This window comes from Elephas maximus, chromosome 5 (genome assembly GCF_024166365.1).
Source record: "Elephas maximus indicus isolate mEleMax1 chromosome 5, mEleMax1 primary haplotype, whole genome shotgun sequence".
NCBI classification, from domain to species: domain Eukaryota; kingdom Metazoa; phylum Chordata; class Mammalia; order Proboscidea; family Elephantidae; genus Elephas; species Elephas maximus.
The window spans coordinates 37428313-37455213 of record NC_064823.1 but is presented as its reverse complement, the minus strand read 5'-3'; the positions used below and the strand labels follow the sequence as shown (position 1 = coordinate 37455213).

At 37.9% G+C, this 26901-nt stretch overlaps 1 protein-coding gene across 5 annotated transcripts in view; it reads left to right on the top strand.

Moving 5' to 3' along the window:
• ANK2 (ankyrin 2) overlaps positions 1-26901 on the top strand; it is a 765621-nt gene that overhangs the window by 361155 nt on the left and 377565 nt on the right. For 2 of the 5 annotated variants that reach the window (XM_049885490.1, XM_049885489.1), the window contains exon 1: positions 8077-8172. The exons of 2 other annotated variants lie outside the window; for them this stretch is intronic. In XM_049885490.1, coding sequence (XP_049741447.1) covers positions 8092-8172 — 81 coding nt within the window. In that variant the 5' untranslated portion in view covers positions 8077-8091. Of the gene's footprint in view, positions 1-8047; positions 8173-26901 lie in introns of those variants that run through there. One more of the 5 variants, XM_049885477.1, reaches the window with a different exon arrangement.

The window sequence follows — 26901 nt, the reverse complement described above, 5'->3', positions numbered from 1 at the left end:
ACCTTCTCTTCATAGTTAAAAGAAAAATATCCATTTGTCATAACTTAATTTTAACCTGCTTTAAGATGAAAAATGTTCACAGTAATAAAGTTAAAGCCTACCGGAAAAAAAAAATGTCTGCCAAGGACACAACCTGCCCCAATGTGCCATTCATTTGCATCTACATGGAAACCCAATTATAACAGCTATTTTCAAGAGCTGGTATCACTGGAGACTGAGCAGAGCAGCCCTATAGAAGAGCAAGCAGATAACAACGTGTCCTAAAAAACTGACCTAGCCAGGAATCTGTATGTGGTGAAGAACTCATCCAATTTTATTATTCTCCTGTAAAATTCTCCATTTAATCTAAAATATTTTTGCTGATATATTTACATAAAATAAGGCTCATAATTGGCCACTATGCAAATTTTAACAATCATGTGCCTTAGGTGAAGTGAGATGTTAAAATTGTGTATCTTGAATTCCAAATATTTTTGTCTTAGGTTGGACATGGTAAAATTTGCCACCAGATTCCTTTCTGGTAGAACTTATACAAGTCTGGTGTAAAGTGAAAGACTGCTATTGCTGCTGCTTCTTTAAGATCCGTATCAATAAAACATTTATTGATAAGGCTTCTGTCATTGGCTAGATACACACGAGATGTATATTCAAAACAAGGATCTTCCTTCAATCATTCCCTGAGGGAAGTGCTTGTTTAATGGACTAGTTTCTCTCTGGGCTATTACATCTTAACTAAAACTGATGACTTCTTAATTTCAAATAATAAGATTTGACACAGGCCTTTTCCATTCACTTTGTGGAAATTACAAGTTGCCATCAAATCATTCTTGACTCATGACTCCATGCGTCGGAGTAGAATTGTGTTCCACTGGGTCTTCAATGGCTGATTTTTCAGAAGCAGATCTCCAGGCCTTTCTTCTAAAGTGCCTATGGGAGGACTCGAACCTCCAATCCTTCTGTGGTTAGCAGCCTAGCATGTTAAGCCATCGCACCATGCAGGGACTCCTTCGTGAAATTACCGTGGTGTAAAGCCTGCTCAGTAAGATGACGTGAGTCTCAGATCCTGGTCTTCCTTAGGCTACTAACTAGTTGTGGAACCGTTGAACACTTCCTAATCTGTCTGGGTCTTGTTTCCATGTTTATTGAAATGAAAGGGATTTCAATAATTTTTTGTTGAGATAGACCCCTTCCTGATGTGAGAATTTTATCAAGATGAGGTCTCTTCCTCTTGTTGTGGAGGTAAGATGTCTCCCCACTGCCTTCTCCATTCTTGCTTCTCACTCCTGCCCAGGGCCTGCCAATGCAACACCACTGATGGTCACAGATCTAAGGACCACCATCATCTTTCTCCCAGACTGCTGATACAGCCTCTTAAACACATCTCTTCATATCCATTCTCAGCTTTTTAAGTAGCTCCTTATAAAGAAAGAATACTTTTTTTTTTTTTTTTTTTAATCATTTCATGTCTCTGCTTAATCTAGTAAGTAGCTTCACAAGGCTTAGAGGTCCAAGCCCCAAATCCTTAACATAGCCCACTGGACTCTTCACTCTCTAGTCCCTTCTACACCCCTGGCCTTTTCTCATGCCACCTTCTACCTCATTTCCTTCAGTGCAGCCTATAGTCATCCCACCTGAGTCTGAGGTGAAGTCATGGTGAAAACTGATCTGACATATAAATATGATAAAAGTTCATATTTGCTAAAATAAGCACAAGGGGAATACTTTTACCAAAGGACGGTTGGTGTTATCAGGCCTGGCGATGTTGTTGACTGTGGTTTCTCAGGTCTTCCCATTTCTTCATGGGAGATATATTCAGGTTGGTAGTCATGGAATTCTTTCTTGTCCAGGATGAGGACTGGCTTCTTTCATCTTCAAACATGTCCTCTGTAATTCTAGATTTAAGTTTGTTACATGGTTGCAACATCTGCTTTTTACCGAGCTATCACCTGATTCTAACATCTGAGTTATTATCCTCATAAGCCAGTAGTACCATCTTGCTACATGCCTTGCAAGTTATATAATTTTTAGGTATCATAGGTAGATACCTATATGAGTCAATTACTATTCTACGGACAAGCACACTTGGTGATATTTTAAGGCCTAGGATGCAGTCAACTACTGCAGACTTGGCTAGGCACTACCAGACAGCCGTATGGGCCTTGTCTCAGTCCTGCTAGTGCCATATTCTTTCCCACCAGAAGCCATTCAACCGTGCTGTTGCTTCTGCTTGGATCATTCTTCCTAGTCCTCACCTTACACCTTCCTTTTCACCTACTCATCACTCAAATCTCCTTAGTTTACAAGTCACTTTCTTTCAGGAAATTTTCCTGTTCTTTAGACTAGGTTGAGTTCCCCTGTTTTATGCTTCCAGAATATCATTAATATCGCCTCCAGATGTCCTTATTACTCTTCTGGCTCTGTGCCTGTCCCCACCTTTAGATTATAAAGGGCAAAGATCATCTAATTCATGCCATATCCCCAATATCCAGCTCAGAGCCTGGCAAATAGTACTCAGTCATCCAATCAACATCTGTTGAATGAATAAAGGAACAAACGGATGATGGAAGAGGAAGACACAGGTGAGAGGAAGGGAAGGATCAAAAAGAGGGAGAGGAAGTACTTCCTGCTGTTTATGATGGTGGAACTGCAAATAACTGGGAGAAAAAATGAAAAGTCTCCTGCCTGGCCCATCAGCCTTACTTTAGCTCTTGAAGAGGTCTGGCTTTTAGATAAGAGTCCTTCAGGTGTCCTATGGAAGAAGAAAAATACAGAACAAGGCTAAAACAGAACACCCAGCAATTCAGAAAAGGTACTGGAAGACAGTAGCCTGAGGCCCAGCTCTGTATGCATTCCAACAAATACCAGGAGCTTTTATGTTGCACACTTTGAAAAACTATCATTTTCCTTTTGTTTCCTATCTTTCTATCTTTTTCCCAATGATAAAAAAGTATATATAAAAAAGAAAGAAAGTGAAGAATAGTTAGGGAAACTTACACAAGCTTTTTTTTTTTTTTTTTAATAAGGTCGGCAAGCTTTCTGTGTTCGCACTCTCAGTCAGAGAAGGGAGACCACCATGGTCAGAACAATTACTTCTGGTAATAAAAAGGGAAACAAAGGACTTACCCATGAAGAGAGTCAGGCAGAAAAGGAGAGCGAAGGGAAGCTTCTCTGGGATTGTGGCCTGATAGGTCTATCTGGCATCCCTTTCTGCTCCCTACTCCTAGTCATCCACACTCTTCTCATCTCTTCTGATCCCTCACTAATTCCTGTGGCACATTTTCCTTTTGTCCTAGAGCATTTGCTCCAGGGCATAGAATCTACTCCCAATGGTTAGGAGTTTTAATACACTGAAAGTATCATTCACATAAAGGGCATCCCAAGGTAGAACTGAGACTGCATCGTTCCTTGAAACATGAGTATACATGGTGATTATATTAGTTACTGTAGGCTAATGTTGTAATAAACAAAACCGTAATCTCAGTGACAGAGTGCTCATGAGGAGACGTTACCCATGTCCAGTGAGTGTCAGTGGAGGAGTGAAGGGAAGGGAGAGGGACTCTGCTCCACAGTCACTCAGGGACTCAGGCTTTTTCCAACCTGTTGCTCTGCCACTCTTTAGGTCATTTCTTCTTTTGTATTCATCCAGCAGATGGACCAAGAGAGAAGATTACTTGTGGGAGAGTTTTGTTAGCTAGGTCTGAAAGTGGCATACCTCACTTTCATCTGCATTTCAAGGGCTAGAGCTATGTCAAATGCCTGTAACTAACTGCATCAGAAAAAAAAAAAAAAAAAAAGAGGCTGGGAAATATGGTCTAGCTGTGCGCCCAAGAGAAAAAGAGAAATGGTTTGGTTGGCCACTGTCCAGTCTCTACCCAACCATTAAGATTCTGTACCACAAGTTGAGTGGGAAAGTCTCTCGAGGGCTTCAGAAAACCAAGCGTTTACTTATAACATTGTTTCTATGAAAAATGCATTTGCAACTCCAACACACAAGTAAACTTTTAGCAAATAATCTATCTCTAAGACATAGTTGTTTATCGTTCTGGGAACTTTACCCTACTCAAATCATGTTATGATTAAAAAATGAAAGTTGTATGTTTTAGGTCCTCTAATACAGTATTAACTCCAATGGTTTAATAAAAGAGAGTTAGGGATATAAACATTATTATAATCTCCTCTAAAAACCTGTGCCTATTAAATATGCTTGCCATAAAACCAATAAAGACGTCTTCCTTTTTCCACTTAAATCACTATCACTTCGCTGTGGCTTGTGCTCTTGGCATTTTCTATCTTAGTCTTTGCCCATCTGACAGCACTTTATTAAGTGGCCACTTTTCATTGAAGCAGCCATGATTTAATAAAAGAACAGTGGCTTACTTTCAAAAGAGCTTTAGCACTGCACCTCATTAACTTTGAGACTCCGAGCAAGTCACCAAACCTGTTTTTCACTTTGGTGTTCTCACCTGTATTGTGTGTGATTAATATTAGCTTTCTTTCAGTATGGTTGTAATAACCCGATGAAGTCATCTAATATTTACTGAGTGTCTACCATGAGCTAGCATTGTGCTAGGTTCTTGGGATACATCAGTCAGCAGAACAGACAAAGGTCTCTGCCCTCCTGGAACTTCCATTGGAGAAGCCCAAAGGGGGTTTAAAAACTATAAAACGCTTTACAAACGTAAAGTATTATTATCACTGCCATCTTAGCCATAGCAACTCCAATTTCTCAAATATCTTTGAAAGTCTTATTTAAACTAATACATAGCTCCTCACAAGCACTTTGTGATCAACTACTAACCTAAAGTTGGCACCTCAGAAGAAGGGCCTGGTGATCTGCTTCTGTAAAATTGCAGCCAAGAAAACCCTGAGCGGCTCTACTCTAACACATGGGGTGGCCATGAGTTGGAATCAACTGAATGGCAATGTTTTTTGTTTTTTTTTTTAATATCAGGAAGTATACAAAATAAAAGAAATCCTAGGAAGTGAAAATTTTACTGCTTAGAAGTTTAACCATAAATATAAACTACAGTAAACACTGAAAATGTTTCTCTATTGCTTTTAAAAATAGGCCTTGGATCCCTAGTAAATACCATACACTGTTAGGCACCATCTGAGATGCAGAGATAGACAGGTATTAATCCTGCCTTCAAGAAGCTCATCGTTCAGTCAAGGACATGCCCGCTAAAAACTGCACTATGAGGATAGAGAGCAAAGAATTCCAGTAGAGGCACAGAGAAATTGATTGAGAGCTTCAAAGGAGGAAAAGATGACTGCCCCAAACACCTTCAACACCATAACATCAGCTGACGTCCCCTATATGTAGGGCACAGCCCTGGTGGCGCAGTGGTTAAGAACTTGTCTGCTAACCAAAATGTTGGCAGTTTGAATCCACCAGCTGTCCCTTGGAAACCCTGTGGGATAGTTCTGTTCTGTCCTGTAGGGTTGCTAGGAGTTGGAATCAACTTGATAATAACGGGTTTGGTTTTCCTATACAGGGCGTTTATCTGTTATGAATGTAGCACTACTACCGACCAGTTGCCATAGAAACGATTCTGACTCATGGTGACCCCATGTGTTTCAGAGTAGAACTGTGCTCCACAGGGTTCTCAGTGGCTGATATTTTGGAAATCGATCACCATGCCTTTCTTCTGAGGCACCTCTGGGTGAACTTCAACCTCCAACCTTTGGTTAGCAGCCAAGAATATTAACCATTTGCAACTCCCAGGGATTCTATCACATCACTAGCTCCTGTTTAATTTGTCCACTTGCTGAGATTCTTATTTCACACTTTGAATGTAGGTGTTTATAAAATGTAGCTAATATAGGATTTGTATAGGAATGTACTCTCTAAAGGAAGTGTAATAGTTTAAATAATATTCCAGAACAACACCAAGCAACCAGGAGGTTATAGAAAATTATTAAAGTTACTGAACCTGAGTGTTTGGAGCACCCAGTATATTTTTTATGTTGAGAGAAGACACTATGATAAAAGGTTGTCCAACTGTAATAAGCAGTTACTAATTAATAAAATATTAAAGTATATTTTAAACACATTTGTTTGCAATTTGCAATGATTAGGTGCCTAACTGGGCTACTGAAACTGGTTTAACTCATTGACTTAAAAATACAATCTGACTTCAACTGAAAACAAAGTGTGTTAGTAACACATCTGCCCTACAGATACAGTTGCTAGAAAAGTCATCTTCTTTCCTTCTTTTCCCCTTTCGATGGTATCATATCTTGCTGTGTCTGCTAGAAAGGTAAGTTCCCAACTTTGGCAGATATTTGTATGTTAGACACATTTTAAGATAGACCTTTCTGAGTGGAAAACTACCTATATTTATAATAATGATAGGGTTAACAATAACATAACAAGTTTACATAGACATCTTTAATTTTCAGAGTGCAATTATATACATTGTCCTACTGATTTAATCCTTACTTTATTTTTTACATTTAATTATTCCATGCATTATACTTTGAGTTCATTTTCTAGTGATAGATGAATATTTTAGTGTGTGCATATGTGTATTTTTTAAAAATATGAAACTGTGGTTGCATCCACAATTTAATATGCTTATATCAACGAACATGGCCACCTTGATCCAGTAGATGAGACTAGGCTTCTTGTTATATTAAAAAAAAACAAAAACAAAAACCTGTTTTCTTATGAAGAAGAGTTCTGGAAATATTACAAGCTCCTTGAGAGCAGGGATTGTGTTTTATTCATTAGTCATCAGCAAAAATTAGGATAAGAATATTTTAAAGATATATCATAAAATGTTTTAACTTCATGACTTTCTTATGATGGTATCACCCGTGGTGTCTGACTTATATATTCACATATATTCATAAACCTTCATTAACCAAAAAACAAACCTGTTGCCATCCAGTCGACTCCGACTCATAGCGACCGTATAAGACAGAGTAGAACTGTTCCATAGAGTTTCCAAGGAGCTGCTGGTTGATTCAAACTGTCAACCTTTTGGTTAGCAGCCTGAGCTCTTAACCAGTACGCCACCAGGGCTCCCAAAACCTTCATTAAAAACCAAACCCACTGCTGTCGAGTGGATTCCAACTCATAGCAACCCTATCGGACAGAGTACAACTGCCCCATAGAGTTTCCAAGGAGAGCCTGGTGGATTCAAAATGCCAACCTTTTGGTTAGCAGCCATAACTCTTGACCACTATGCCACCAGGGTTTCCAAAACCTTCATTAGTCACCTTTAATGCACCATGCATCATGCTTGGCTCTGGGAAATTCAATGATCTTCCCCCACCAAACACAACCCAACATGCACACACGCATGCACGCGCGCGCGCACACACACACACGCACACACAGTCCCTGGCCTTAAGAAGCTCATACCTGTCAAGAAAAGACAGCTGGATAAACAGTGCCTTGTGCACTAGTTTACAGGTGCTCTGTCAGTAGCACACATGGAAAGAGGAGACACAGATGAGGGAGGGGTCTAAGTTGCCTGGTTACTGGGGAAGCTGGTCTCAAGACTTTATGGCAGGAGTTATCCTTGAGCTCAGTTATGAAAGATTATAATTTGAAATCAAGAGAATAACATCTTATAAAAACGTGACTTTCTCATATTCACTTTGAGAATTTAATAACATCCTTTCCCCTAAGTACCCTCTTCACTGGCTGAAATGTACCCCTTCAGGCTCAGAGATACATTCAAGAATGCCACAGTGTTCTGGTTATGCATTGTGTCTGTTCTGTGTTGAAGTACCTGTAGGAAGAAAATGAAGTGCAGGTTTTGTTTGTGAGTTAAGAGCTGATCGAACCAGCCAGAGTCCCCAAATCATTCTTAGTCCCTGGCATTCTTTTTTCAAGGCTTTCTTCATTGTAACCGGTCCCTGATGGTAATTGGTTGAATCAGATTTAACAATGCAGTCAGATAAACAGTTGTGGCAGCTGCTGCCATGGCAACGTCACCGTCCTCACCCTCCCAGTGCGTGCCCCTTCCCCACCCCTCCTCCTCCTCCTGCTTTCCTCCAGCAAGTGCACACTCGCTAGTGGTCTGTACAGGCGGCAGGGTTTAATGGCAGAGCTATTTTCTTTCCAAACTGCTCAAAACGATGGACGAAGATGCAGCTCAGAAAAGCGACAGTGGAGAGAAGTTCAATGGCAGTAGCCAGCGGAAAAAAAGACCCAAAAAGGTAAACTGCCAGAATTAGGAATGTCTATTTTTTTTATATGTAAATGTGTATGTGCGAGTGTGTAATTTCAGTGTGACTATAGAAACAGCGGAGCATCATGAGTAACTATAGTCTCTATAGCAGGCAAAGCAATGCTTTTTAAAGAGGCAGGTGCAAACTGCTGCTTTTTGAGAATGTTAAAGGAGCCGCTCCGTTCAAAATGGATACATTCGCTAGAGCTTGGTGAAGTGGACAGAGATAAGGTGTGTTCAGCATGTGGGTTATTGAGGATTTTGGCTACTGACGGATGCTTCTCGTGTTAACTGGATACAGAGAGATTCATTTTATTTTTAGAATGAGTGAGTTCAAAAGAGAAAGTGTTAAGCAAGGTGGATCGTGAAGCAAAAGGGAGATTTTTGGCCAGATGTGTTTGCTCTGTGATGGTCTTGAGATGGCTAGACAGCAAAAAGGCTTTTGGTTCTGGGCTAAGTGTATTCTTCATAAGGAGAAAAGACTCTGGTAACAGGAGAAATATGACCTCCAACATGATATTTCTTTGGTTAGCTCAGCTCCTCCGCAGTTTTCCCAGACATTAGTGTGATAGCTCTTTCAATGATCAAGACAAGCAGCTAAAGATATTATGGAGTGGGGGTTGTTGGGCACACAAAGCAGTCTGTAGGATTTCTTACCCTGGCATACATTCCCACACCCTTGATTTTCATGGAAAGGAAAGCATTGAGAAACAGTGAGAAAGATGCAAACTATTCGGCCCCACCCAGTGCCAGCACTTCCTTCTTTATGGCCTGACTCCTGGTAAACTGTTGCAGCCTCCCAGAGCTCCCTGAGCCCCACCTCTGAAAAAGATGTTTTCAAAATGAATGGTTCTATAATGCATTTATTTTCTGGAGGCAATAATACTGGTGGAATACAAAATATGATTCTAATGTAAATGGCTTCCAATGTTAGCTGGTTTTGGATTTTGAACAGACAGCTTAAAAAAATAAAAATGATGAACAAATGCATGTTTTTGTCAGTTTAATAATGTTGGCATTGCATCGTGTCTCAAAATATATATCTGGAGTACTAAAGGCCTCATAATCTAAATAAGGTGAAATAATTTCAAGCCTCTGATATTTAAAAGATCATTGTATCAGCAAACAAGGGAGCCGTGTACTTGTACAGTGCCATGTAATTTGATAAGAATAAGCATACCCACATATGATAATTATTTAATAATAGCATGGAGATAGTGATGCAATCTGATAAAGGCAAAAGGATAATTCAGGGCAGGCAGGGACATTGATAGAATGTCCTTTTGTATCTAGGCATTCTTGATCCCAGAGCCTTTGAGGGTGGTTTTATACAGTGTTAGCTAATTGATCAATATTAAAAAAATATAGAGAAAAAAAAAAGAAGAGAGAGAGGAGAGGGGAGAAGAGGAAGGAAGGAAATTTTTTGCTTTAAGTCACATTATCAACATTCTCTTAATTTCTATCTGAAGGCTCTGTGCTGCACTGGAAACATTATACCCAGGAATACTAAAGGGAACGTATCTCAGGGAGAATTTAAGCTCTCAGTGATAATACTAAATTCATATTACCAAAGCCATTTAAAAATATTTGAGGGAGGAGAGAAGACAAAATCATCATGTATAATAACTATATTATATGTAAGCTCCATTGTCTCAAACATATTTATTTCAGGAATAAGTCCTTTCCAAATGTATACCAAAAAGAGAGCAATTAATAACAAATGATGAATGTGTGTGTGTGTGTATTTGTGCATACATTCAGAGGCGTATATTAAATAAGCTGTTAAAATACAGTGAACATTGAGTGCTAAAAGTTATTTTACTAGAGATGAAAAGAATACTGATGACATGATATAGTAGGAGACACACACACACACACAGGAGCACACACACTGCATAGCTTGTCAAGTCTGAGACATATGTGGTTTGAATCTCAACTCTACCATTTAATGTTTTGTCACTGGTGCATATCATTTTATTTCTGTAATCCAGGTCTTTATTTGTAAAATGTGAAGTTGTATATACGTTTTAGTATTTTGTGAAGACTAGAAATGATGTGTATAAAATTCTTGGAGCAGTATTTAATGTATAGTTTGTTACAATGACTTTTAGGTGTTATTATTGTTCCCTTAAGTGGCAGTTACTTGTTGGAATAAGCCCTGTAGAAGGAAAGCCATATGTCTGCTTATTTTTTTTTGAGTGAGACACAGATGACAGAATATAGTATTAATACTTTAAAAAGACTACTAGTTATTTTTCAAAATGTCCAAAGTTATACGCTGTAATTGAAAACTTTTTGTCTCATACTACTTTTGAGATTGACATAAATGTACCCTAGGTCTTTAGATTACTGCCTCATATCACTTTGCACAACAAGCAACACAAATTTTCGTATTTTGAAATTAGTCTATTCAATGTGCTTTGATGAAGACACAATAATCGAGAGATTAGCATCCCCAATAAGCATTAAAATCTGAGAAAAGCAAGAATTGGAGCAAAGTCAGTACCACATCGTGTGAATTCAGTTGTCTGCTTTTCTACTAAAAATTCATGATGAATCCACAGTAGGATTCTATACAAGCATCCAGCATTGTGGACCATCAGGCTCACTCTGGCCTGGATGTAGATCTGTCCTGCTAAATCATATTCCTTGAAAACAGCCTCTGCCTGTAGTAAATATATAACAGATGGGCCATAACCTGCTTATTTATTCTACACCCACCTAAATGGTTCATCTGAGGGACAAAAATGGTTCTTCTGCGTTCTTTGCCACAAGACTCACACTGTGAGAAAATAAGCTTAGTAAGTTTATTTTATATCAGAATTTTAGTGATTACCTTGAGGATAGAAATTCTTTCAGTTTTTCTCAAGAACGTCTGTTCTAGCTCCAGTAACATACCTGTAGTTGAATGAATTGAGTTTTTGCTTGTTGCAGCGAGGGAGGATACACATTTTGGGGAACCATGGGACATCTCAGCAAGAGGGCCTTAGAAAGGACTCCGAGGATTTGGCTTTCACTGAGTAATATTTGGGGAGGGTCCAAGGAATGACTCTGGTATGGGTACTGTCAGAAAGTGGGGACAATTCTGTGATTGGTACTTCAAGAAATATTATCTATAGAGAAGACAGACTAGAGTGAGGCTAAAACTGTAGCTGATGAAGAAACAGCAAGCTTTCACTTAGTGAGAAAGGGAAATATTTGGTATTTTGTGGCAAGGACAAGGTTCATGTTTTGCCTGTGTTCGTACATGATAGGGATATGGGAGGGGTCCTGTTTTTGTGTTGATCCATTGTGGTCACAAAGTGGCTGTGCCTGATGTTGATGTTTTGTGAAATTGCTTATGTTCAACTGGAGAACCCCAAGACCTAGCTAGGAGTACCAGGCCAGCTCTTAGAAACACACAGTACCAGGCCAGCTCCTAGACGTCAGGGGCTGCTTTTCTCTTTTTCAGACTTGAAAACCAAGACATTTTTGGAGAGACGGATTTATTTATTATTGGGTGTTCTTTTGTGTCCAAGGAAAATAAATCATAGATAGTAATGTGGACAAAATATTCATAGAAGCCTACATCCTCTAATACCTCAATGAAACAGTGCCTTTAGGGTCCAGTTAATTCACACAAATAAATATTGGCCAAGGTACAGATTTGGGATTGGTGTTCTGGTGGTGGTTCAAAGGACAAGAGGAAATGGAGACTACTCCAATTTTTAACTGGAATCCTGAACTAACAGAAAGCATAGAGACCTATGTGGAATGAGTGAATTTAACAGATTTTCTAGCATCCTCTACAATGGACTAAAAAGTGCCAACAATCATGAAGATAGCCCTGGAACAGTCAACATTTCATTCCGTTATACATAAATTAGCCATAAATTAGAGCCGACTCAATGGCAACTAACATCAACAACAAATTCCAAACGAGTGTCAAGGTTTCTTAATCTACACAATATTTTGGCAGATTAGATTACAATAATCCAAGACCATAGTAGTGTGCAGCACCGTACACTTCCTTATTTTGTACTGGTAACATGGCAGTGGATTTGATCTAGAACAGGCTGCATGAGCCTTTGATAATTTACATTAAAAAAAGTAAACCTTTTTATATGTCTGTCTTTTGTGCCCAAGGAAAATAAATCATTGTTAGTAATGTAGACAAATCATCAATCACACATGACAGAGCCTTTGAAAACCACCAAGTTTTGAGAATTCTTCCAAATCAAGTAAAGAAACAAATGGCTCTGTTTTCAATAGAGTAGCAGGAGAAAATGGCTCTGTAGGATAACATGTATCCCTTTTAAGACTCTTCGATCTGGACCATTGTTTTAAAATATTCAAGACCAGTATGAAATATTTTGGTTATGTATATTTTTACTGCTGTTTACTTAAAACCGCTGCCTAAATAGGGAAATTACAGCAGTGCCAGATGTGTCATTGAAATGTTGCACCATTGAAATGTGAATGAGAGACATATGAAAAGGTTTATTTTCGCAACAGCCACGGGAAGTATGGCCTTTTTAGTGGAATCGGGTAGAGATCCAACAATTGAATGACCAACATAATTCTGTAACTGAGTTGTTTTGAATTTAACGTTGGGACCTTATCTAGTTCAGTCAAGTCTGGAAAGGCTTTCATACATAAAATTTATCCCGAATAATATCCTCATTTCTTCAGTTTTCCAAATAACTTATGATTTGCCCTTTTTTACATCAATTTATGGCCCAAAATAGCATGTGTTGCCTGAAGACAGCAATTCCCTATCACTGAAGGTATTTAAGATGACCATCTGTTGGGGATGATAGAATTTTTTATTGGCTAGAAAATATCCCTTACAAGCCAGTGTTCTGTGATTTTCTTCTAATGTCCATCTCTCTGCTTCTGTTTACCCATCTTTATGATGCTGATTTTTTTCACTGCTGATTTCTTGGGTAAATAATAACTAATTAATCCTAGAATACCCTTTTTAGAGCAGTGGTTTTCAAAATGCCGTCTACCAACCACAGCTTCCAGAATTACCTGAATTGCCTGCTACCGTAATTCAGATTCTTAGAGCCCACTTCAGACCTGCTGAATTGGAAGTTTTGAGGATTTTTAGCAGGCTTCCAGCTCTTCTGTGCATCCCAGAATTCAGAGCTATTGCCTTAGAATGTTGTCAGCAGACATGAAGCCAAGCTAGCTTAGAAAGAAGAATCTCTAATTTTAATTAGATGTGTTAGGTTATTACTTGGCTCTGACAGAGTTGTTTCTTTTCTTTTTATGTTTAGATGGCAACAGCAATGAGACAAGAGAATAGAAAGTATTTTTTTCTATCTTAATCTTATTCTTATGCCTGTAAGCTAAAATTGCTTCACATACGCTATTTCGTGTAATCTTCAAAATAATGTCCTTAAGTATTATTATCCCAGTTTTGTAGATGAGAAGCTGGAGGCTCAGGGACTTTTCTCAGGGATGGTGGTAGTGGGTAATAGACATTTTTCTTACTATTCAGCTAATCGCATATTTTGAGCCACTTCTCCCATGGAAACCAGGTGCTAAGCTGTTCTCTGTGTCTCTTGCAAAGTGTTTGTGGTATCTACAGGTCTGTCTTCTGCTAGGGTATCCTCCTGATTCTTTCCTCCATTGTTGCTTGACCTCTTGCATCAGTTGATCACATTCTCCAAAATGTTCCCTTTGACCTATGGGAATGAAATGTAAAGGAGATTCCCTTCTTGGTTTTCTATAATATCCCCCCATGTAGCACTCCCCTTTTCTCTCCTTGTGCTTTTATTGTATTTTGTGATATGTTGGTGTAGATGATTCTATCCATCTATACAAACAATATACTGGATTTTGAAAATCCACAGAAATAGATGGAACAAAAAAATAATTAAACTGGTGTCTTCATGTGGCTTAGGTTTGTTAAATTAAGCTAGCATAAGAAGTTGATCCTAGTCTCACAACTTTAGCTCCACTTATTCTCTGCAGAAGCTTTGCGAGTATTATATTCTCAATGATTTTTCTAGTAAAGCTTCTTTATCAGACTTTTTTTCTAAAAATGGTTGCAGTTTCTTTTCCTCCTTTGAGAAGTTTCTAAAGAGACATGAGATTATATATTGAAATAGATTTAAATTTTTAAATCTGTATCTGTCTTGTCCTGATTCAGAGCAGACCATAAGTAGGCTTTCAGCTTTAATTCTTTTTCTTCTTATATTTGTTCTAATTCCTGTTGGTAGCAGAAACAAAAACCATTGACTATTTTTGTCTCAATGGGCACTGCCAGGATTAATCACAACAAATAAAGTTACCATCCCAATTTCCTTTTACTTAGTAGGGAAGAGTTTGCATTGGATTGCTACAAAATTAGACTATCTTTTGATAGAAAAAAATTTGATGATTTTATACACAAAAGACCAAGTAAATAGGACAGGGCATTTCTTTCTATTTAAGGATTTAAAAGAAAAAGGGAGGGTCAGTTTTAGAAAGCTGGACTGAGATGGTAAAATATGTCCTAGTTCATGATATAGAGGGTGAGCTTCTATTTAGTTACCAGACCTGGTTTCTATTCATGTTTTTCTGATAACACACAATTATCTTCTTCTTCTGCAAACTAATTTGTGTTTGTACTCATTAAGGCAAAGACCTTGATTTCTAACATTTGCTTAATGGGTTTCAGTTTCTAAGAATCAACTTGTTTCATTCAATTTAATTTAGGCGTTTCCTCCCAACGTATGGAAAACATCCTTCAATTTAACAATTTCGTTGCTAGGTATGCAGCACTGTGTTAGGTGCTATGGTGTTGCTGGGCTAAACTAAATGATCGATACTTTGATGAAGTTTATAATCTGATTGAATAGACAACATTTAAATTCAACAAAAGAGGAGTGAGCAATCCAGAGTAAGTAGACCCACTCCTCACTTTATCAACTATCTCATTATCTGATATTTTGTATTTAGCACAATAGTAAAAATCTACTATCTGACTATTTTATGCATCAATGACGTATGCCTGGCAGTAACAAATGCTGAGATACAAGGTAAGAGTGACGCTGGCTGTAATGGTTAAGGTCATGTGTCAAGTTGGCTGGGCCATGATTCTCAGTGGTTTGGCAGTTATGTAATGATGTAATTTGGCACTTATGTAATGATATAGCCATCCTCCAATTTGTGATCTGATGTGGCCATCCTCCATTTTCACATAATGCTGATTTTTTCGTAATGACCTGGTCTTTGAAACCTAACCGTGTTGCTAAGTGAGAAGTGGGTTATTATGTTGTGCACTGCCAAAAATTAATTCTATAGGAACGTGGAGAAAGATGAAAGATCAGTGTGATTTTGCTAAGACAGTAAGCCCTATGAGTGGATGAGCAATAGTGCTGAGCCCTGAATTATAGCTAATATTTCAGAACAAAGGAAGGGGATATACCAGCATCCCAAATGGGACAGCCTTAGTCATATAATTTCAAGTCACATTAAAGGTTAGGAAACTGTTGAGCGATTTCCTGTAGTTCATGATAACAAATTATGGGTGACTTTTCCTGACATCGTTGTCCTTATGCTGTAAGCCTCAGTCAGCTCTAAGCTTATATTTTGGAAACTGTCTTATTTTGGAGACTTATTTTGTGCCCTTCTCCTATAACACATATCTGTGTAATCACTCATGTTATCTATGAAACTTTGCCTTATATGTATTTGTGTTTATAAATAAATTCTATAATTAACAGTAAAGCCCAATAAATTAGCTTATGAATTAACAAGGCATCTGAATTTTTTTGAAATTAGCCAAATACTCAGCCTGCCTGTCATGGATTGAATTGTGTTCCCCACAAGATCTGTCAACTTGGCTGGGTCATGGTTCCCTTGTATGATTGTCTACCATTTTATCTTTTGATGTGATTTCCCTATGTGTTGTAAATCCTATCAATGTGATGTAATAAGATGGATTAGTGGTAGTTATATTAATGAAGTCTATAAGATTAGGTAGTGTCTTAAGCCAATCTCTTTTGAGATATAAAAGAGAGAATCGAGCAGAAAGACATGGGGACCTCATACCACCGTCAGGGCAGTGCTGGGAACAGGGTGTATCCTTTGGACCTGGGGTTCCTGCACGGAGATGCTCCTGGACTAGGGGAAGACTGATGATGGGGACCTTCCTCTGTAACTGACGGAAAGAGAGGGCCTTCTCCTAGGAGCTGGTGCCCTGAGTTTGGACTTGTAGCCTACTAGGCTGTGGGAGAATAAATTTCTCTTTGTTAAAGCCATCCACTTGTAGTATTTCTGTTATAGCAGCACAAGATGACTAAGAAAACAAACAAACAAACAAACAGAAATGTGTTGCTGTCAAATCGATTCCGACTCATAACAACCCTATAGGACAGAGCAGAACTGCCCCATAGAGCTTCCTAGGAGAGTCTGGTGGATTTGAATTGCCGACCTTTTGGTTAGCAGCCACAGAACTTAATCACTAAGCCACCAGGGTTCCCAAGATGACTAAGACACTGCCTTTATCTTAAGATATATTGGTATGAATGACCCAGGACTATAATCTAGAACATTTATACGGGCACTCATAAGACATTGCATATTAGTAGAAAAATGCTTTTTCTCTTTTGGTTATTATTATGTATGCTGTATGCTAGCTTACTTTTTGTGTTGGCGTGATGTTGAGTTTTCTCTGTGTCTCCTGTTTAACTTCCAGAGCCTTGAAAGTGAGATCCATGTGATTTCCTGTCTTTCCAATTCCCCAGTCTGGTCGCAGGTTTCTGCACTCAGAGGCTTCTTCGCCCAGCTTCATGGGCAGTCAGAGTGACACTTGGCCAATCATTTTACCTCTTGCTTTTTGACTTTCTACCCAATTATAGCCACTGCTACTTCAGGGAACACTCCAAGTTAAAGAGAAAAGAAGTAAGGAGACATTATAGAGGTAAAACTATGCAATCAGAAATAAGTGTTAGGGTCCATGTTGATTTGGGAACTTATAAGTTTAATTACTAAAAAAAATGTGGACCATCCTAGAATGTTTCACCAAGTATTAGTAACTGATAACCCAGTGCCATCGAGTTGATTCCGACTCATAGCGACCCTATAGGACAGAGTAGAACTGCCCCATAGAGTTTCCAAGGAGCGCCCGGTGGATTCGAACTGCCGACCCTTTGTTAGCAGCCGTACCTCCTTATAAATATTTTAGCATGAATGTTTTAATGCTGATCTTTAACAATGTTTTTAACAATAAATATTTCTATGTGGCAAATTGAACCAGTTTAGGTGGGGATGTAACCTTTTTCAAAACAAAAATCCTAAAAACTTTTACAAAATCAAAACATTATGAGGATTATATATGAGAAATTTGGTATTTTCAGTGTCAAGATCTCAGTTCTCTTTTCACATAGTGCTTCGCCCTGAAGATTCCTTTTCTCGGGTGTTCTAAATGTTTGCCCTAATTCAAAGCCTGTGGCAGCAGGGTGTCTTCCTCTCTTATTTAATAGCATTGTTCCATCATAATGATTGCAAAAAAGGGTTGACAATAGAATGAATGGCCAACATTTTATAATGAAAATCAGGGGAAAAAATACACTAAGAAGAAACACTTTACATTATTTTTATAGTTTAGAGATGTCTTTAGAACTGATGGAAGTTACACATTATATCGGCTTATTCAAATCAGTATGAACGTCTGCTTTAATTTTCTCATGTTCAGTGAAATCCTTATTAGACTGAAGTTGTTGAATACAAGTGTACAACCTGGCATGATGGTGTAGTGTTTTTCACATAGTTGACACAGTAAATCATTTTGTTGTTGTTGTTGCTAGATGCTGTTGAGTCAGTTCTGTCTCACAGCTACCCTGTGTACAACAGAATGAAATGCTGCCCAGTACCGCACCATCCTCACAATCATTATTATGTTTGAGCCCATTGTTGCAGCCACTGTTTCAATCCATATTGTTTAGGTCTTCCTCTTTTTCACTGACTTTCTACTTAGCCAAGTTATGACGTCTTTCTCCAGTGACATGTCCCTCCTGATAACATGTCCAAAACACATGAGATGAAGTCTTGTCATCCTTGCTTCTAAGGAAGATTCTGGCTGTACTTCTTCCAAGACAGATTTGTTCATTCTTCTGGCAATCCATGGTACGTTCAATATCCTTTGCCAACACTACAATTCAAAACTATCAATTCTTCTATCTTCCTTATTCATTGTCCAGCTTTTGCACGCATATGAGGAAATTGAAAATACCATGGCTTGGGTCAGGCACATCTTAGTCCTCAAAGTGACATCTTTCTTCTTAACACTTCAAAGAGGTCTTTTGCAGCAGATTTGCTCAATGCAGTGAATCATTTTGGAGTTCTCTTGAACCAGTCAAAATCAAAAGACAAGGTCTATATATGAATTTGGTCCATGGGTACGTTGTTGTCATGAACTGTAGTAAGTATATTTAATAACTGTCTACATAACTTTGACTTTGCATGATCTACCACATACACTCTGTGTAATAAAGCTGTATGAAAGCTTATATTTAAATGACCACCAAATATACTTAATAACTAGCCTATAGAAGTTGGTTCTGCCACAGCATGACGACAAGGGAGTTATCACAACGGGATGTAAAGCATCCTTATAAGTTATTCCTCTTTCCCAGTACTCTAGCATGGCTGAACTCTATGCACCTGGGCCACACAGCATGAAGTGGGGATGTGTGCTGTGACAGAATCAAGGCAAATTTGTCACACTTAGGGTTATGATTATTCTGCTTAGTCTCCTGAAAAAAAAATACTTGTACACCCTTCAATATAGTTAAACATATCGCATCTTCCATAGAAAGTCAAGGGGCTGCTATTGTCCTGGTAATGTTTTGTCCTGTGTAGTACAAGAAATGGAGAGGATTGCAGAAATGCCATGTAGGTATCTCTTCTTCCACCCATTCCACCAGAAGGTACACATAAAAGTTTGTGGATTCAGCAGAATGAAATAGAGACTTGTCTGAGGTTCATCTGTAGAACACTTTTTTGTATGCCTGTTTGTGGGGGAGGGGTTCAAGGTACTATCATCACTGGATCATTTTGAACACACAAATCAGAATTTAGAGTAAAGTTTTACATTGCTGAGTTTACCCCATAGTCCTATAGGAAGGGGTTTGGCTCTCCCCCAAGCAAGGTACAGAAAAGATGAGACAAGCAATGGTAATAAAATGAAGTTCATGTGTAAAATTCTCTTTTTAGAGACTGCACTTTGAGAATTCAGAAATTGGCAACACTTTCTATGCAACCTATCATTTAAGGTTGTGAATATAAAAATCCTTAGAGTAAATTACCCATTTGTTTTCACAATTCAGGCTATTTTGGAAAACACGATTGAACAGCATTAATAGAATGTAAATAACATATTACTGTAGTATACTCTGAGACTCAGAATAAATCCATGCACTGAGCTTTTGGGATGGGTATTGAGTGACTTTTGGGTTAAATTACTCAGATGTTTACAGCATAGTGCTAATCTAGCCACCACTATTCCATACAAGCCAATTATCTTCATTTTGGTTTAAAGGCATGGGCATTATTCTTAACGCAGAGAGTAGCTGATCAAAGCAAGATAGCACTGGAGAATACTGCTAGATATGTGCAAACCCCAACTCATTACCAAAATGAACATACATTAAAAAATGAATATTCTACCAACACATATTTATGTGTCAAGATTATCCCATAATAGTCTGTCTTCTCAGTGTGTAAAAGGATTCTGGCCCCTTTTAGAAGACCCATGTGAGTAGTAACAATGCCAATATAATGAAAGCAAAATGAAGGTCCTGTATGGCTTTGTGATGAAGGTTACCTAAGTCAAACTTCTTTGTATGTTATGTTTTCTCCAGTAAACCAAGCAATTTAATGATAGAAGAATTTCTCATTAGAAAAAATTGTTTATCCATTGGAGCAGTATATTTCAGTGATAATAATAATAAACCATAGTAAATATTTATAGAGAGCTTATCGTATTAGGTAATATGCCAGCCATTGTGTTAAGAGTTCTACATAGACGATCTAATTTTATCTGCATAATAATTCAGTGACTAGATACTATCATCCTCATATTAAAAATGAGAAGACTGAAGCTGCCATCAAGTCAATTCCAACTCATGGCACCCCATGTGTGCAGAGTAGAACTGTTCCATAGGGTTTTCAAGACACTGACCTTTCAGAAGCAAATCACCAGGCCTTACTTCCAACATGTCTCTGAGTGGGTTTGAACTGCCAACCTTTTGATTAGTAGTCTGGTGTTTAACTTTGTGTGCCACCCAGAGACTCCATGACTGATGTTTAGAGGAGTTTAAAGAAGTTCTCTGATTGAATCCACATAGATACTAAAAGATGGAGCCTGGGTACTATACTGGGTTAAAATGACCACTCTGCCTCTCTCCAAAAGCCCTATGCTATGCTGATAAAACCATGTTTTAAAGAATTAAAATAGGATCAAGAATTAAAGAAATAGGGGTTTTCTTTTTGTCCGACACTCATTTCACTAATATGCCTTCAATTATTGGTCAATGAATCTGAAAAAGCCAATTTGATCAATTTTTCAAGTTTAGTTCAAAATAGAAGTATAAATCCAAATATGAAAGTATTTAAGTAGTTGTTTATTAAAATTTCTACATACTTTCAGAATATTCAAGCCAGATGTGATTTCTCACTCTTAGTACCGGAACACTGAAGAATGAAGCTTTATACTTTGGTATTTCCATCTGCACTTCAACTATTTTTGTTCTGTGACTGACACTCTTAACATAGCCTCTTCAGTATAAGGGGGGATTTGTTAGTGAGTTCATGTTGCTTGTCCTAATTCAAAAGGTCACTAATCTATCATGTGCCCCATAATCTCATTACATAGCAGGGACCTCTTTCCAGTTGTTAAAGAACCAGTAGAAGTGATTGGGCTATTACATTGAGCAATCAAGCCTTTGTCCCCTGGCCCATGTAGGATCCTACATTTTAAGCTGTTTTTTGAGTGAGTAGGAGGTCTGTTCGAACTGGAAACTCCTCTAAATGGACTGATCCCAAGTGGCTTCCATGCCTGATTTGTGAAGGTGGTTCTTGAGCACTGGCAACAGATGATATGTGGTTAGGGAACTTATACTTGCTTTGACAAAATGCCTTGACCAGATAAAGAACTATTGTTGGAATAATTTTCTGAATCACTGGCCTGTGTCCAATGGAAAAGTGAAGTTCTTTTCCTTATTGCTTCTTCCCAGTAATAGTTTCAAGGGGTGATTTTTTTTTTTTTTTAATTTTAGGTTGTAATCTATACACATGTGAAGACAATTAGGTGAATGAAGTAGGTTTCTTTTTTTTTTCAAATAGGCTATCAGGAGATGCTTTTTTGTAGCCTGCTTATATGACAATGTCACGATTTTAAAGAAAAAAATCATACACACACATAGACACGCTTAGATTGTTCTGAGTTTTAGACCTGCCACTACTGGAAATGACATAAAATATTTTTCAAAATAAATTATCATAACCATACACCGATTTATATTCACCTGTATGTTTGAGTTGTTTTCATTATTGCTATTGCCATGGAAACTTCTGTAATAAACTATCTCCATTTTAAAAGCCCAGTGCCAACCCCTGCACAGATTTTAGATTCTGTCTAAAGCAGGATCATTAATTTGGAAACCATAAATTGAGTTTCCAAACATTCAAAAGGCTTCTCTCAAGATTAATCCAAAGTATTAATGGGTTACAACTACCACAGCCTCCACCAGACTGAGTCCGGTCTAGATGGTGCCTGGCTACCACCACCGACTGCTCTGACAGGGGTCACAACAGAGTGTCCCAGACAGAGCTGGAGAAAAATGCAGAACAAAATTCTAACGCATGAAAAAAGGCCAGATTTACAGGCTTGATAGAGACTGGCGAAACCCCTGGAGTATGACCCCCGGACACCCTTTTATCTCAGTAATGAACTCACTCCTGAGGTTTACCCTTCACCCAAAGATTAGACAGGCCCGTAAAACAAAATGAAACTAGAGGGGCACAACAGCCCAGGGGCAAGGATTAGAAGCCTGGAAAGGACAGGAAAGCTGTTAATAGGGAACCCAAGGTCGAAAAGGAAGAGTGTTGACATGTCATGGGGTTGGTAACCAATGTTGTAAAACAATGTGTGTACTAGCTGTTTAATGAGAAACTAGTTTGTTCCGTAAATCTTCATGTAAAGCACAATTAAAAAAAAAAAAAAAAGGCTTCCCTTCCTCCAGGATAGGTTTGGCTGTTTTTATCAGTGTATGCTAGGATCTGTGATGGCAGTCTCATGTCTCAACCTAGGAGTCAAGGGCTATGGGAATACTACCATGGTATGGTTTAACCTGTAATTCAAATGCCAGGTACATTTCAGTTTAATACTTTAAAATAAAAATAATGTTAATCTTTACTCTGGGATTTTTACTGTTTGGAATAGCTTTTCCAATGTATTTCAAGATATGATTAGTGAGTTTGGATCTCACTATATTCTTTATAATTGTTAGCTATACAGCTCTTTGTTTATTTCTATATGGTAAAGTACATCTATCTCACTCTTTTATAGTGTATTTATGTATGATATTTTCTCTACCTTTTTTTTAATATCCAGAGGAGCCTCATTTTAGGTAGAGATTACTAAATGCTATATGAATTGCAGAAGAGAACAGTTGTGAATAATTCAATAAACTGAGAGTACATGGTCCAGCATGAGCCTCCTATAATACTTTTGATACAAATATTTACATCATAGGTGTGATTGGTATTTAATGCAGATATGGCTGGCTACATCTTTCAATATACCGAATGTTCAGTTGACGTGAGAATGATCTCATCCATCTATTCGATGGTAAATGTCTAGTAAACATTCATTGACTATTTATCCAGTAATTTCAAGATCACATTGCTCAAGCATTTAATAATAGGATTTATATTTTGCCTTTTCTCTCTATGTCACTAATTTGATTATTTTTCCCCAGGCCTACCATGATGAGAAGTAATTATATCTGTCGACCCTAAAGTGACCTTGAGGAAATGAGGTGTTTACACCAATTTAGTTGACAATGGATCGTATTATAGCTTACCAAAAATTTAAGTTCTACAGTGAGATATCTACTTAGTCTAAAATTTTGAAATTGAACATGAAATCCAGTAAAAATGTACACACACACAGACACAGACACACACACACAAATATTGTCTTTGTATATTGCCAAATAATGGCAAAAGATACCAAAAAATTTGCCACGTGTCCTAAAGGATAGCGTTTGCTTATCATTTAGCGAAGCTCTCAAAGCAATACTTGCAGCCAACGTTGCAGATAGGATAATATATGATAATAAAAAAAAAACAAACCCGTTGCCGTTGAGTTGATTCTGACTCATAGTGACCCTATAGGACAGAGCAGAATTACTCCATAATGTTTCCAAGGTTGTAATCTTTATGGGAGCAGATGGTTACATCTTTTCTTTCATGGTGCAGCTGGCGGGTTCAAACTGTTAACCTTTTGGTTAGCAGCCAAGCGCTTAACCACTGCGCCACCAGTGCGCCTATATTTGGTAATAGTAATCATTAAGAAATTCTGTGAAAAGTAGACTTCGATATTGATTTCTCAGAAAATAATATATCTTAATTCTTGTGTTCACTTTCTTCCATGCAAATGGTTAAGCTTTGTATTTATTTAATGGTGTGGGTATGTCCTTTTCCATTACAAAAAGAATTGTTTTTTACCACTATTGGAAAACGTTTAGCCTATTTTTGTGTGACTACTTTCTTAGCTGTTAGACAATTGAATACCAAATAAAGTGATAACTAGCAGCATATACTCACGACATTAATTACAGGTTATTTTTTATCTATTGGCGGCCATACATAGGTATGCTTTGTATAATTTGAACAATACTTGAAAATTAACAATAAAAGTGGAATTCAAAAAAACTGAACTATGGCAATTGATATTTTGTCTCTTATATAAAATATTTCTAATTTTTAAAATTACATATTCAACGTGAATATAGAAGTAAGTCTTAAAAATTAATTTCAAAGCTATTTTTAGCAGGCTTTTTGTTAAATCTTGGAAATTTTCAGCTAGATGTATTTGAATTTGCTTATGTTGTAATAGGAAGAATACTTTTCTACATCTTTATTCCATTTAATGGCTCAAGTGCCACCTTTTTTATGGAAAGCACGCCACCCACTGATTTTAATCAATGCTGTTTTCTTTTAGGGTTGACCTCAAACATTGATCTGAAATTTTGTTTTTCCAAAACCACAACAAATTCTTTTTCCTCAGCAGTTATATATAAATGACTTTTCTCCCATTTGTAAAGTCATATTTGAACATTTTAGTAACAAGATCCAGTTTAAGCTGGACTTCTTTGCGTGTAAGTGTTAAAGACTGTCTTTACTTTAGAGAAATTTTGACTTGTTCATTCTTTAGTATTTTGAACCCTTTTAGAGCTCGATATGACACGTTTTGCTGTGAGTCTGATGGAAAAAGGTCCCTCCCACCTACCTCAGTGTCTCTGCGCAGACTAAGCTCCCCCAAGAATACTCTGTGTGGCTCACTGTGATGATGGGTTTTTGTGCCTGTTTTAATCCTGTTTCCCATATGCAGGTGCCAATTGTTCTGTGAGCACACACAGAACAGCAGGCCATTTCAGTCAGGATTCAGCCAGGATTAATGAGGAGGGGCTCCGCATTCCACCATGGCATACAGACACCTTTTGTTTTTCCCATGACTGAAACCCCTTCCCTTCCCACCTGCCAGCCCAGTTATCCATATCACCCAGGAGCTTATTTTGCAGTGGTGAGGCTTGCTGCAAAGTACTAAACTCCCCTCATTTTGAGGAAATCCCAACTGTTGTGCATATTATGGCCCTGTCGACGGCACTGGTTTTTCTGGGAGGGTTCTTTGGAAACCCTGGTGGCGTGGTGGTTAAGAGCTATGGCTGCTAACCAAAAGGTCGGCAGTTTGAATCTACCAGGCGCTCCTTGGAAACCCTATGGAGCAGTTCTACTCTGTCTTATAGGGTCGCTATGAGTCAGAATTGACTTGATGGCAATGGGTTTGGTTTGGTTTTTTGGTAGGGTTCTTTGAGAAGTAAACCTTAGCTTTTATTTAAAATCTTAGCCTTTGACAATTAATTTTCATATGTATCTATGGAATCTCTAACAATGAAAAATTTTACAGTTAAAATTTAAACAAATGTAGCAACTCTTAAATGCTACAAGAGACATAACATCAAATTTCCTATGTGTATAATAAAAGTAATGACATTTTTGTTATGGAAAAATCAATGTACTTATATAAGCTCTCTCTTGTGTGTTTGTGTATGTATGTGTAGGTGTACATACATATGAGGGTGACTTTAATGTGTCATTCATATTAGTGTTTTTGGAAATGTATACTTTTAGTAGTTTAAAATTCCCAGTCCAACAGTCTTTTTCATATGAGGAAACTGAGACCCACAAAAGCCAAGTGCCTTGGTTAATGGCAGACACAGGCCTAGAACTCACATCTCCTGACTTCTGGAACAGTGATCTTTCTATTGCTTTGAGGTCATCTTAAAAAGCAATCCAAGCCTGCTAATGAGAAAGAACATTGAAGTGCTGATTTTGAAAGACATACAGCTTTAGAAATGTCCCTGCATGGCTGTATGAAGGACTTTCAGGGTCATCCTGACAGAAATGACAAGCCATATTTCTAACACCAGGTAATGTACCAAGCTTGCATCTGTAAGGTTATTACACAAAAACTAATTTCCCAATATTTACTGATTCAGTGTTTCACGAGCATTTGTCCTACTGGTGCTTCCAAAGCAAACTGTCATCTAGCTGTCATTTGTGAAAGGGGGACTATTATACTGCAGTCACTGCCCTGGTGGCCTCCAGATGATTAGATGGCTTCACCCGGGTTCAGGTGTATATTTTATGATGCCTTAAGGTTATCTTTAGTTGAGACTTCAAAACAAACTAAAAAGGTATTTTAAATTAAAACATTACGAGTAAACTATGAGTTTGTTGAACAGTTAACACATAATTCTTGTAAAGGTGCTAGGTTTTATTTTACAGTCTGTATCTGGTTTTCTTTTTTTTAGTCTTTTATCTGTCTTGATTCATAATACTCCCCCTACACTTGGGCCTCTTACATTTTTTGTAAACTAACTGCAGAAAAAAAAAAAAAAAAAAAAAAAAATTTTTTTTTTTTTTTTTAACTGCAGAGGCTTCCAGATTCATTCTGCAAGTGCTTGAAGTTCACTTACTATGGTACTCTCATGAAGGGTTCGTGGTTACCGGTGTGGTCCTTTCATTCATCCATGCCTTCATTAATTCTTCACTCAGTACACATTTATTGAATGCCTTTCAACGTATAGGCATTGTGCTAGGCATTGAGAGTAGGAAAATGAGAAAGACATATCCCTTGGCCTCAGGAAGTTCATTAAAGAGGGGAAGAGAAACTCGCAGAGATGATTAAAATTATATTAAATGATAAACGCACTGGCGGAAACATACTCAGCCAATTATGGGAGTACAGAAGAGAGCCCTGAGAGGAAGTAGAAGAGGCCAGGCAAGACCTCTTGCCAGATATGATGAGCGAGTTGAACTTTCAAGGATAAGTAGAAATGAGTCAGGTATAGGTGTGACAGAGCATTTCCAACAGAAGGTAGATTGTGAGCCGTGTGTTGGGGAGGTGAAAACAGCGCTGGCACACCTGGGGAAGGAGGGCACAACGGAGTAG